Below are 12004 nucleotides of genomic sequence, written 5' to 3'. Positions count from 1 at the left end.
TACCAGGCTTCAGTCAGCGAATGCGTTGCTGTTCATGGCTTCGGTTGGAGGGCGGTTTCGCCGGCCAATGATATGCGGCAGGCGCTGCACACGCAGCTGCTTGCCCTTGCTGCATGTTTGGGCGAGCTTTCGTGCCAAGAGCGCTGGAGGCGAGGAAGCTTTCTCATGCATGCGATTGCGACATGAAAGGTGCCAAATATTCGAGGTGAGCACGATGTAGGTGAGATGTCGTGCCACGACCAGAAAGATCGAGGTGTGGACGCCGCGGCTTTGACCTACGTCAGATTGAACGCAAAGGAAGCAGATCATGTATCATTTACAAATACACAACGCGGTTCGCCAACAGCATTGTCAGGCCTCTAAACTACTATACGTTGTAGAAAACCCACCAGCATATCGTTACAGCATCCCGAAGCGCCACGCTAAACTCGAGCACGAACCAAGCCATCAACGGCTGCTGCTAAACATCCGTGATCATCGCCACATCAGCTCCAGCCTGCCCACCGAGATCGTCCAAGATACCAAGTAACCGCGCGTACGGCACAGTGACCCTCTGCAAATCACGATGCTTGCCCAACGCCATCACGACCTCCTTGAGCAAGCCCTCGCGGTTCCAACCGACGATTTCCTCGCCCTCGCCCCACAGCACACCAGCATCAGAACGCTCGCCTTCATCTGCATCCTCATCATCATAGATTTGACCCATAAGGCCCTTCAGTAATTCCTCGACCTTACTACGCAAGCCTTCGGCCCCGAGACGCTTGGCGTACATGATCAAGTAAACTCTGAACTCGTCCCGCGCACTAAGTATCATGGCCGCGACTACGCGATGCTCGAGATGTGCGATTGAGACTGAGCTTTCGAAGCCCTCGAAGCCCTCGGCTGACAATAGCTGTTTGACGAGACGTTGAAGGAAGTAAGCGCGGCCCTTGAGGAGTGCTTGGGAAGTCGTGTTGCGCTCGAGCAGCGGTATGATGCCAGCGGAGATGTTTTCGGGGTTGATGTCGTCCAAGTAATTTGGCTCGGAAGAGCTGGTCTTACCGGGACGCGCGGCGGAAGTGACAGATGTATCGGTGGTGTTCCAGTACTGCGAGCCCACCGCCCACCAACTCTCGCTCAGTCTTTGCCAGACATACATGCTTGGGTTGTAAGCGAAACCATCGCCATTGCTCATACCGAGCACGATTCTTCCCTGACTGTTCAGCCTCGCAAACATCAAGCTTGGCGCGGCGGTCAGATGGCCTTGCATGCTCATCGTGGCGCTCGCAGCATCCAAGGCAGGTGCCAAGCTGACAGGTGGATGTGCTGCAGACATGTCTTTGATGTTCCAGACATATGCTTGACCTGCGGCAGTGATAGCGAGCAGCCACCAACCGCGGCAGTCAAGTATGACTGGCTGGGCCTCCAGTACCATCGATGCCGCCAGACGTCGACCGGCTGGTGTCCATAGGTGTACGGATCCGTCCTCGCAAGCAGCAGCCCAGAAGTTGCGATTGCCTGTCGTGAGCAGGACAGCTCGAGGGATGAAGTCCTGCCACAGCGTCTGATTGCGCCTCGAAAGTGTGATCCGTGTGGGCTCTTTGTCCTGTACGCGACCTGTCCGGGACGGTCCTGTGGCATTGCGGGCCTCGAAGATCACGTTCGTGTCGCTGTCTTGCATGTCAGATGCCACACCGTTAGTCTGCTGCTCCTCCGCCAGCTTCGTACCATCCAGTGGTCGCAGTATTGTGCCTCTGATAGCCGGGACAGCTAGTCTCACCTGACTGACAGTCAAGCTAGGATTGACGACAGCTGGCCGCAGAACCTCCGGTATGTCACTCGGATTCTTCTTTGCCGTGGCCGAGCTTGCTGGCACAAGTCCGTCGGCGGTATTGTTCACGATGGGAAGGCCTCCAGATTGCTGGACAGCCTGCACTCTCCTCTCGGCCTGCTTGCGTTCGTCATCGTCATCACCAGCTACTTCAGCATACTTCCGCTTGTTGCCTATCAGCAGACTTGCTAACCCTCCCTTTGGTAGGCCATCGTATGGTTTGCTAAGGTCTAGCGTCTTGCCAGCAGGCTCATCTGAGAGGCCACCTTGTCGCATGGAAGCTTGCAGTTGCGGTCGAGGTAGATTTGCCTCGCCTTGGTTCGACGATGACACGAGTAAGGGCGCAATACGCTTCTTGCCTTCTTTCGTAAACGTCACACGATTCTTCATCTTATCAATCTTGTCTTGCTGTGGGTCTTTCGGAGGCTGTGGCGCTGGTGTAGATTCGTTCGTTGCGCCATTGATGACAGCCAATGCAGTGCTAGTGCCATTGATATGTGTTGCACTTTCACCATTGGTGAGGGCGCCTGTAGTCGCGCTTTCAGGGTCACCCATGAGCTCGCCCATCCGTCCTTCGACGCCTTTCAGCTCACCAGCCTTGCTACCCTCTTCAAGCCTCAGAGCATCAGCACCTTCGACGATCCCAGCTCGTCTGCCAGCGCCATACTTCGCCAGCCTCTGCTCATTATCTGACTGCTCTGATGGGTACCCCAGCTCGCCTTTTTCGAAGATCAACGCAGCGATTGTGCCGTCAAGGCTCGTGCAGTACAGAGTCTCTCCATCAGGGCTCCAAGCCAAGTCACTGATCGGCTTGGCGCACAGCTCGGCGGTAGTAACAAATGGCCGCGGAAAGGAAGTATTCCACACACTAATAGTCTTGTCCTGCCCCGCACACGCGACGACGCTGACTGCTGGTGGCTGTGGTGGCACACTCTTCGGATCGACTGACGGAGGCGGCGGTGGCTGGCTCAAGAAAAGGCGTGGTGAGAAAGCACATACTTCGACCGGTCCTTCGTGACCAATGAGGTTGATCTCGCTGTCCCAAGATCCTCTATTGATGATAGCGACAGAGCTGACCGGACCGTTTGTCGCGTTCGCCGCAGCTATATGAGCTCCCTCGGGCGACCATGAGCATCGTCGGAAGTACGTTGTCAATGGACTGGTAGCGAAGGGTGCATTGACTGTCGCTTCAAGGGTGAAGTTCGAGGTCTGGTCGTAAGCTGTGGCATTTGGTGGTGGTGACGTGAAGCGATAGATCTTGATGCTGCGATCGTCGCTCGCAGTCGCAAAGTACTTGTTGGCAGGGTCGAAGGTGATGCCCTTGACATGACTCTGGTGGTTGGCCAAAGTCTTCAGCTTCTCAAAAGTGCTCCCTGACCAGATCACGACCTTGCTGTCCAGTCCCACAGATACCAATATGCTACTGTCCGCACTCCAACCCAGATCTTGCACATCGTTGTCATGACCAATCAGCCTCCTGAATATCCTCCAATTCTCCGTTGGTGGTGTTTCCTTGCTGCCAAAAGTGGTGTGCTGGACTGCGCCGGCCTCGAGCGAGTAGACGCATAAGATCTTGTCGTCTGCACCGCTGGCTAGGTACTTTCCATTTGAGCTGAAGCGTACGCTGTGGACTGTGCCGGAGTGGTAGGACAAGCTGGCGAGCTGTTTCGGTTTCGTGTAGGCTGGGTTCGAAGCATTCAAAATGGCATCTGTGGACCAAATCCGTACATGTCCATCTCCGGCACCTGTCGCAAGCCGCGAGCCGTCGGGTGATACGTGGCAGGAGTAAATATCAGCGTCACGCTTCTCTCCTGCGTCGTGTTAGTGAATGTGCACGTTCTTGGCTTGCGGCTCAGGGAAGCCTACCCCCGTGGGTCAGCCATAAAGGCTTCGTGAACCTCATCGTGGCCGAGCTCGCATGCTTCGCGATCGCCGACCAGAGCAATTAGGCAGATGGAGGGAGAAAACGAGCGTACCTGCAGAAGATAATTGTTAGAGAACTGACCTTCATGCACGCTCTCTCGAGCCAACGCGTAGTGATCGACAAACGCTTGGGCCACCGTGACCAGCAATGCCGCTTTCACATGCAATTCAAGTCAAACATATTTCCTCGCAGTGCCTACGTCCCCGGGAGCATTGGTCTTGCATTATACATCATGAGCACATTCTTCTGTAAGTACTGCTCGACCTACGTGCGCGAGAATGAGCGCAAGAAGCATGAAGGAAGCTTCAAGCATCAGAATGCCATTCAGAAGAGTTTGAGAGAACTGCAAAAGACGAATATCCGAGAGGAGCGGGACAAGCAACGAGCGAAAGATGAAGTAGCGAGACTCAATGGTCTGGTTGATGGGAAAGGTAAGGTCGCTACTGCCGGCGGTGGATCAGAAATTTCTGGACTGAAGGACCTTGGCCGTACGAATGCGACTTCCGCACCAGCTGCCAGCACGGCGGCGCAGAGAAAGTTACATGCCGAGCAGCTTGCGGCTCTGGGTGTGGAATTACCAGAGGAGCTCAAGAAGGAGGTGACTGGAGTCGGTGGCTGGCAGACCATCTCGGAGCGTGTGATTGAGGATGAGCAGCCGTCGATGTCCTTAGCAGGCATCAAGGCTGAAGAAGACAGTAAAGACGACATTGACGCGGACGGCGTATTCCGGGGCGTTCGAAAGCGGCAGGTGGAAGGTGAAGACGAGGAGGAACAAGATAGGGCGAGACGGAAAGCTTGGGGCAGCAGTGTGAGGAAGTACCCCGGAGGCAATGGTGGAGCTGCAGACGAAGATCTGGATGCTCTGCTTGGTGGTGTAGGCAAGTCGAAGTCCGGGGAGATCAAGACAGAAGATGGCGAGGAGGGAAAAGGGCCGATAGAGACAGAAGAGAGTGCTGAAGGTGATGTCGTAGCTGGTATGCCGAAGGCTGGTGTAGCAGATGCAGTCGTGAAAGAAGAAGAGGACGCAGTACGGGCTGTGGTTTTCAAGAAGCGAAAGATCAAGAGATGAGGTATGGTGCAGAAGAGGTCAGGTTCATGTATCAACATAACGGGCAGGCGCGCGTGCTAGACTGGGACGAAAGACGTCAGGTCATCTTTGGACCTCCAACTTGACGTTGTAAGTCATGGTACATTGCCTATACTGATAGCTTTGCTAACACATGCTACAAGTACCGAACTCAAGTATAGCTTGTGAAATGTCCAGTATGCCAGATCGTGTCATATATCGAAGGCAAAGGGCAGACGCCGCCTCGCCGATCACCATGTCCGCCTTAGAGTTGCCGCTTGATATATGTTACTTCGTCATTTCTCAAGGCAAATCGTCCTCATTCAGTGCACCCTCGTTCTTCGGATATCTTGGCCCGTCAACACACCACAGGACAAATGGTCCGGAATACTGGTCCTCACCCACACCATCGTCGACACACCACCATCTCCCCACGATGATCTGACCACCCGGTAGCACCACGCCCTCGTAAGCCCACAGCGCTGCCTCGTCGATGAGACCAGTATCTGGATCCTGGAAGTACTTCATCATGGTCATGCGTTGCCAGCCTGGTACGTCGTGCTGCGGCGGCAAAGCATTCAGCCAGCCCAGAGCATTGAACTCCTCCGTGTTATCCGATCCCTCGCCATTGAACTGGAAATTCTGTGGCTTGAAGGCAGCGATACTGTGGGGGGCAGCTGAACGTTTCTGAGCGCGAGTCTTGGCGCGGCACTCCGGAACCACCAGAGAGTTCAGGGCTTCTTCGAATGATGGCGGCCATAGCACGGCTTCCTCATCGACTAGCGAGAGCTGCAGATCTTGAAAAGCACCTGTACCGAACTTGTCGTCTCCATTGAACTCATCAATTATCGGCGTCACGGCTCCCTCTCCAGCACGGATGTCACCAATGTCTTCCCGGCCGACATAGGCATAACTGCCCTTCCAGTGCTTGCCGAGACTATCGCCGCCACCATGGGTCAAGCGCTTCTGCCAAAATCGTGGTAGCTCGTCGTGTGCAAGGTCTTTGAAAGCAAAGGCGAGCGTGGCCTCGCTTTCACGCAGCATGTGGTATCGCCAGAAATTGAGGTTGTGGAGGACCCACTCCGTATTAACGTCTAGACTGTTGCAGCCAGCGAAGATTGGCTGGCCCAGGACCGTAGAGTACACGACTTGCTGCGATTGGGGGAAGCCGATGATGTCGTTGCTGTATCTTATGTCAAACATTGCTGGTGCAAGGAGAACCTGGACTGTTTGGAGTAGCTCTTTTGGGATCGCGATGACTTGGCGCCTGTTCTCTTTAGTGTAGTTGGTTGTGAAGACTTGATTGAGGAGGCCATGGTTCTGCAGGAATTTCTTGACATGCTCGATATTGGCTGATGGGTAGATGATGTCTTGCTGGGCTTCGCGTTGCTCGGACCGGGCCTCTGCATCTCGTTAGTTCTGGGCAAGCCGTGGTCACTTCACAATTCAGCGACGGCAATCAGCATACCTAGCAGAAGCTCCTTCAGGACCTCCAAAGCATGAATCGATCTCGGGATCTCCTTGGGGTGGGCAAACCGGATCGCCAGATCGAACCTCGCACCATACAGCAGGGCCGTCTTGCGTCTCTGGTATTGCCTTTTGTACTCGACGTTGGGCTTGCTACTCCACGACGGCTTCTCGAAAGTGGCCATGAAGCGGCGGCGCCAGAAGGAGTAGTTGTCGTGGTCGACTGCCTCGTTGGTGGAATGGCAGACACGACGGAAGTTGCAGAGGTCGCGGTCGGAGTCGAGGTGGGATGCTATTACTTGACGGGTCTGGGTAGAGTCAGCAATATGCGTACAACACAGTGCGGAACTACCAAGACAAAGGACTACCTCGAGTGCCAACTCATTAAACCGATTCCTGGTAGGAACTGCTGGTTCGACTGTGTTGGTAGAGAGAGCTGCTTGATCGGACGAAACAGCAATGCTGCCGGATGGTGAGCTTGCCATGATGTGGCTGGTGTGAGAGATAGTGGTAGTAGCCTGTACTAGAAGAGGTAGAAAGGTAGCAACGTGGCAAGTGAGGCCTTCGAAAAGATATCCAAGTCAGACCTCGAGAAGGTCGAATGACCACAAGAAGAACAAAAGACCTTCTAATTATAGCTGATTATTCATGTGCATGTGATGAAGCTCACCTCACCCATCAGTGAGTGAGGTTGGCGGAAGCCGAGCAACACCCTAGGAAAGGCCTTGCAATGGCACGCCCGCGAGGTTCCAAGTCGTGGTGGTTGCATTGGCAAGCTATGCTTCGACGTAGCTGATTCTCGCTGGTCACAGTGGTATGGAAAGATGAGATATGGTTGTCGAAAGTGATCGAGGACTGCACTGCGGCTTCACTCGATTGAGCATACAGCGCACATGATCTGTGAAATCAATAATCATAGCTCGTACCTTCCACCCACAACACAGCGCCTGCAGATATAAGGCAGACCAACCGCCTATCTTTCTCTGCCACGCAAGTGGCAGCCTCGTGGCCAGAGTCCGTTGACTTCCCACTGCGGGTCCTACTGCACAGCCTGCATCTGGCCCTCAAACATATCGTCAATACCCTCCTGCTCCTGCTCGCCCTCTTCCTCTTCACTCTCGACGCTCTCGTCCCCATCGTCCTCCCGCTCGAACGTAGTCTCCATTCCACGACCTCGTAGTCGCTCCTTCATTTCTTCCCGTCTCTCCTCCTGCCATCGCATTAGTGCGGCAGAAGCATGGACGCGGAATCCGTATATCCGTGGTTCGTAGCGCCGTTGTGTCTTTTGTGGCATTAGTGCGGGATAGACCTGGAAGAGAATGTTGTGGAAGCTGGTGCCGAAGTAGGCGCCGTCTATACTGTTGTGGCGAGAAGATTTTGGATTGTAGATGTCCTCGCACTTAGCGCAGTAGAGTTTGACGTTTGAGCAGTTCGGGACGTCATGTTGGCCCATTGGTAGTAAGTGTTGGGATTCGCATATCACTCGTGGACATTTGCCGAAGACTCCTTGCTTATATTTCTCCATCTGTGATTTGTTAGCATATATGTTTGCCACGGAATCAAGGAATGGCAGACGAACCATTTTGGCTAGTCCGCGTGTAGTTACGATGTAACGAGCATGTACAAGGCCATATAAGTGTCTTGCCGCCTTCTCGATCTGCTCTCGCATGTCATCGTCGACCTCCATGTCGAAAACATCGGTCACGAGATCCAAGGCATACTGGTAGTACTGGACTTCGGTGTTGAGGCCAGTCAGGTTGAAGCGGTCGGTCAGGTAGTCTTCGTCGATTTCGCAAAAGTACTCGTTGCCACGGGATGAGATGAACTGGGATCTGGTCAGCAGAATATTCCTCGGATGGCTTGATCGCCACCGCAGATTGAACCGAGCCCGGGCAGCCCAGAAACATGGTCCAGTAGGCCACAAATCAAATATTGACATATGCAGAGAAGGGTTCATGCTCGAGACCAGTTTTCCTTGATCATCTATCAAGGTTGATCGGGACCGGTATCTCTCCGGACTGCTTAGTCAAATTTGAACCGTGGGGACGTAGCCCAGCGTCTCTGTCCACAGCGGTGCATCCGGTGGAGGTCTCTGTATGTCTCAGGGGTATCCTCTCGATGTGGAGGAGCGAAGGAAGAAGTTATGCTCGTTACTTACCCAATCTCTCCAGTAGCTGGTGTAGTCGCTATCGGTGTCGCTTGCAAATTCGTCCATGATCTCTGACTATATCGTATCGGTTCTCATCATCATGGAGTGTGCTGAACGGCGTGTCGAGCAATAGGATGGTGAAGCCTTGTTGTATGTCTTGGCGTGAAGGTTGCCATGTGATTGCTGGGCTGAAGTGGCAGCTGCGGGTGGCCAGACGGGTCGACTGACCACCGACATATCGCACGAGATCCAATGCATTCACTAATAACCCACATTACTCCCACTACTATACCTTGCCTCGCGTGCTTTCCTGGGCGGTCTCATGCTGTCCGTATGTGCAGAAGATCGCGACCATGCCAGCGCTGAAATCTCGCGACTTCGTCTCATCTATATCAGGCCATGTACTGGCCCGTTGGCGCACCTAAAGCATATGCCTTAAGCAAGCACGCGACTAGTTCGTCGACTGCTGAACAATCGGAAGATAGCTTGCACGAGAGACACAATGGCGCGACGGAGGATGCGTCTGAGCAGACCGCAGATACCGAGAAGAATGCGATAGCGACAGGCACAACCACAAATGGCGTCCACAATGCACAGGAGCAGAATGCAAGTGATATCGAAAATCACATCTTGGCTGCCAGGCCGTCTCGCAATGGCCAGATGTTCGCGACCATCACGAGGACTGCAGTGACTGCATGGCAAGCTAGACCAGTGGTCGCTCTGGCCGCTGTAATTCGCTCTGTCAAGTCAATGCAGGCTTATGGACCGAATGTGGACCTCTTGGTCAGACCAGATGGCACGGTGATTATCGTGCAGACGGCGCTGGGCTATCTCATCACTTATACCTTGACGACAGAGTCAAACACGCAGATTTACCGCACGCAGCTGCCCGAGTCCAGCCGCCACTCACGCCGAAGCAGTACTGCCGATGGCTCAAGTAGCTATGCACGGAACGATGGCTTCCCAGAACCTGGAGCTGCCTCAAGCTCTGGTATTCGTGAAGCCATGCTGCGTTTCCGTATGGTCATTCGTATCGACGCTGGCATCAGCAAGGCATTGGCACTGGATGACGCTCTTCTGGTGGCGACGCAAAAGCCTGCGGCTATGCAGTACATACGCTGGGCGACCGAAGAAGGTACGCCACAGACCAGCACCGAGCTCCTCGGTCGCTTGAGTTGGTATACGTCCAGTGGCTCTATCTCGGACATGGTGCATGACCGCCCAATGAATGTCCTGTGCTGGATTGCGGACGATGGTAGTGCGTACGCTGTGCAGCGCCGTCAAGCTCGCGAGCAGCAGCCCAATGCTCAAAACCCTGTGTTCAGTGGCTTCTGCTTTCGGCAACCCGCAGACGAGCATGATCTTGCCATCAAGACAGCTATCAATGCACGCTTCTCACTCATTGCAGTCGGCTCTACTACTGGACGGATCGATGTGTACGTCGTCAAAGACTATTCCGGAAACATACCATTCTCTCATGATCATCAGCTGCCAATCGCGACCTCGATTACTGGTGACTTGGTCCAGCTCATCTACTCACCAGACGGCCACTGCTTGTTCGCTGGTTTTGAAAAAGGATGGGCAATGTGGAGTGTTTACGGCACGGCTCTGGCCAACTCGTTCGCTGCCGAGTCTGAGCCAACCAGTTCCAACGATGAAAAATGGCTCCTCGGCGTCAGGAGTGCTTTTTGGCTTGGTAACGGCTGCCAATTGGCCATTGTAGCGCCACGAGACGATCGCATATGGATGCTCGACGTGGCCCGTAGTGCAGCCACAGGATGTCTCTCCCCTCCCAATGTTTCGAAAGGGCTTCTATACACTGGAAGCACCATCATATTATACAAAGGACAAGATACATCAGATCTTAGCGCTCTGTCTTCTGACGCGTCATTGCTGGAAACGACTCAGGTACCTAAGCACTACTCTATCGCACAATGGCCTGTTAGGACTGCTGCCATATCGCCTGATGACAAATACGTTGCAGTAGCCGGCAGCAGAGGTCTTGCGCATTACAGCGTCGTAAGTGGACGCTGGAAGACATTCGATGATCCAGCTGTTGAAGATCAGTTTGTGGTCCGAGGTGGTATGTGCTGGTTTCAACACTTCCTGATTGCAGCTGTAGAGTCTGGATCAAAATATTATCTACGTGCCTACTCGCGCGAGAAGACGTTGGGCCGACCGTTGTACGAAGAAGAGCTTTCGGCGCCTGTGATACTACTGACCATGTCTGGTCATGACTCTCTACTAGTATATACATACGACAACTTCCTGCTCCATTACATTGTGGCAATATCCGGAAGCTCAGTCAAGCTTGTGCAGGTTGGCCAAATCGGGTTCCACGGCATTATTCGGGCGCCTCCGCGAGTCCGTGCAATCAGCTGGATACTGCCTGAGGATCAGCTCGAACACGGCGATCCGTCGCAGGACGTGGCGAGAGCTACTGTGCTCTTTCTTGTCGATGGAAAGCTCGTGCTCCTACAGCCTTCGAGCAACGAACGAGGTGAGCTGAAATACGATATGCGAGTCATTGCGCAGAACGTGGAGTACTTCATTCTGCAACGAGACCAAGCTAATGCGCTTGCTGCTCCGGATACCATCGACACTACGCCCAATAACGAGCTTGGAGGTGGTCTCGGACATAGCCTTCGAGACTCCTTATGGTACTTTGATGGCGATTGCTATCATGTCTGGTCAGATATTCATGATGTCCTGGCCTCTGCACCTAATGAGCTTGGCCGCGATCTTCCAGCCACTGTCCGAGTACCAGTGGACTTCTACCCCGTCTCGGCAATGGTTTCAAAAGGTATCGTCAACGGTCTCGACACCGAGCTAGTACAACGCCGAGACGTCAACTTCTCATTCTTCAGACACTTGACACGCACCCAATTGTTCCTCCCCCGCCTCCTCCGACACCATCTCGCAGAGTATAATTCACCTGCAGCACTACACCTGGCTAGCTCTTACCAAGACCTACCATACTTTGCGCACGCCTTGGAGATTTTGCTTCACGACGTACTGGATAGCGAAGTTGACAGCCCGCCTACGCCTCCGGAGACAGCACTGCTACCCACGGTTGTCTCATTTCTGTCGTCCTACCCAGCCTATCTCGACGTGGTAGTCAACTGCACCCGCAAAACAGAGCTTCGAAGCTGGCGTACACTATTCGCCTGTCTGCCTCCTGTGCAGCAATTGTTCGAGCAGTCATTGGAGCTGGGCAAGCTGAAGACTGCGGCGGGCTACTTGCTTGTGCTACATGCTCTCGAGCAAGATCAAGAAGGACTCCAGGTGTATGAGTTTGCCAGATTACTTTGTCGTGCCGCCAGCGAGCAGGACTGGGAGCTGTGTGGTGAGCTTGCGAGATTCTTGGTGGGAATCGATGGGTCGGGCGATGCGTTGAGGAGTGTCCTCGCACAATCTGGGCTTGGTAATGGCCAGAACGGAAGCGTAGTTCCGCAGATGCCTGGCCATGCTCAGGGGAGGGCTGCACGTGGGTCTATCGCCGCACTCGTGAACCCACAGGCTGCACAACGGCAGGTTGATTACTTCTCTTTGGGTGTGGATAGCTGAGGTGCCGCATTGTAATCGTCG

General features: G+C 54.0%; 5 protein-coding genes across 5 annotated transcripts; 2 read left to right on the top strand and 3 right to left on the bottom strand.

Moving 5' to 3' along the window:
* Positions 1-460: 460 nt before the first annotated feature.
* HIR1 (HIR complex subunit) lies at positions 461-3713 on the bottom strand (the record flags this gene model as incomplete). Its single annotated transcript, XM_064834573.1, has 2 exons — positions 461-3621; positions 3677-3713. The coding sequence occupies 2 exons, from the start codon at positions 3711-3713 to the stop codon at positions 461-463; spliced, it is 3198 nt and encodes a 1065-aa protein (XP_064697444.1).
* A 253-nt stretch (positions 3714-3966) lies between these two features.
* LTS14_001864 (uncharacterized protein) lies at positions 3967-4803 on the top strand (the record flags this gene model as incomplete). The annotated part of the gene is made up of 1 exon (XM_064834572.1): positions 3967-4803. One exon carries the CDS (start codon positions 3967-3969, stop codon positions 4801-4803), a length of 837 nt encoding a protein of 278 aa, XP_064697443.1.
* Positions 4804-5103: 300 nt separating this feature from the next.
* LTS14_001863 (uncharacterized protein) lies at positions 5104-6452 on the bottom strand (the record flags this gene model as incomplete). The annotated part of the gene is made up of 2 exons (XM_064834571.1): positions 5104-6203; positions 6269-6452. 2 exons carry the CDS (start codon positions 6450-6452, stop codon positions 5104-5106), a joined length of 1284 nt encoding a protein of 427 aa, XP_064697442.1.
* An 854-nt stretch (positions 6453-7306) lies between these two features.
* Positions 7307-8482, bottom strand: CKB2 (casein kinase 2 regulatory subunit; the record flags this gene model as incomplete). Its single annotated transcript, XM_064834570.1, has 3 exons — positions 7307-7792; positions 7847-8092; positions 8426-8482. The coding sequence occupies 3 exons, from the start codon at positions 8480-8482 to the stop codon at positions 7307-7309; spliced, it is 789 nt and encodes a 262-aa protein (XP_064697441.1).
* Positions 8483-8815: 333 nt separating this feature from the next.
* On the top strand, positions 8816-11983 carry RIC1 (WD40 repeat protein; the record flags this gene model as incomplete). The annotated part of the gene is made up of 1 exon (XM_064834569.1): positions 8816-11983. One exon carries the CDS (start codon positions 8816-8818, stop codon positions 11981-11983), a length of 3168 nt encoding a protein of 1055 aa, XP_064697440.1.
* Positions 11984-12004: the final 21 nt, after the last annotated feature.

This window comes from Recurvomyces mirabilis, assembly GCF_035927965.1.
Source record: "Recurvomyces mirabilis strain CCFEE 5264 chromosome Unknown scaffold_4, whole genome shotgun sequence".
Lineage (NCBI taxonomy): Eukaryota > Fungi > Ascomycota > Dothideomycetes > Mycosphaerellales > Teratosphaeriaceae > Recurvomyces > Recurvomyces mirabilis.
This window is presented reverse-complemented; position numbering and strand designations above follow the sequence as displayed.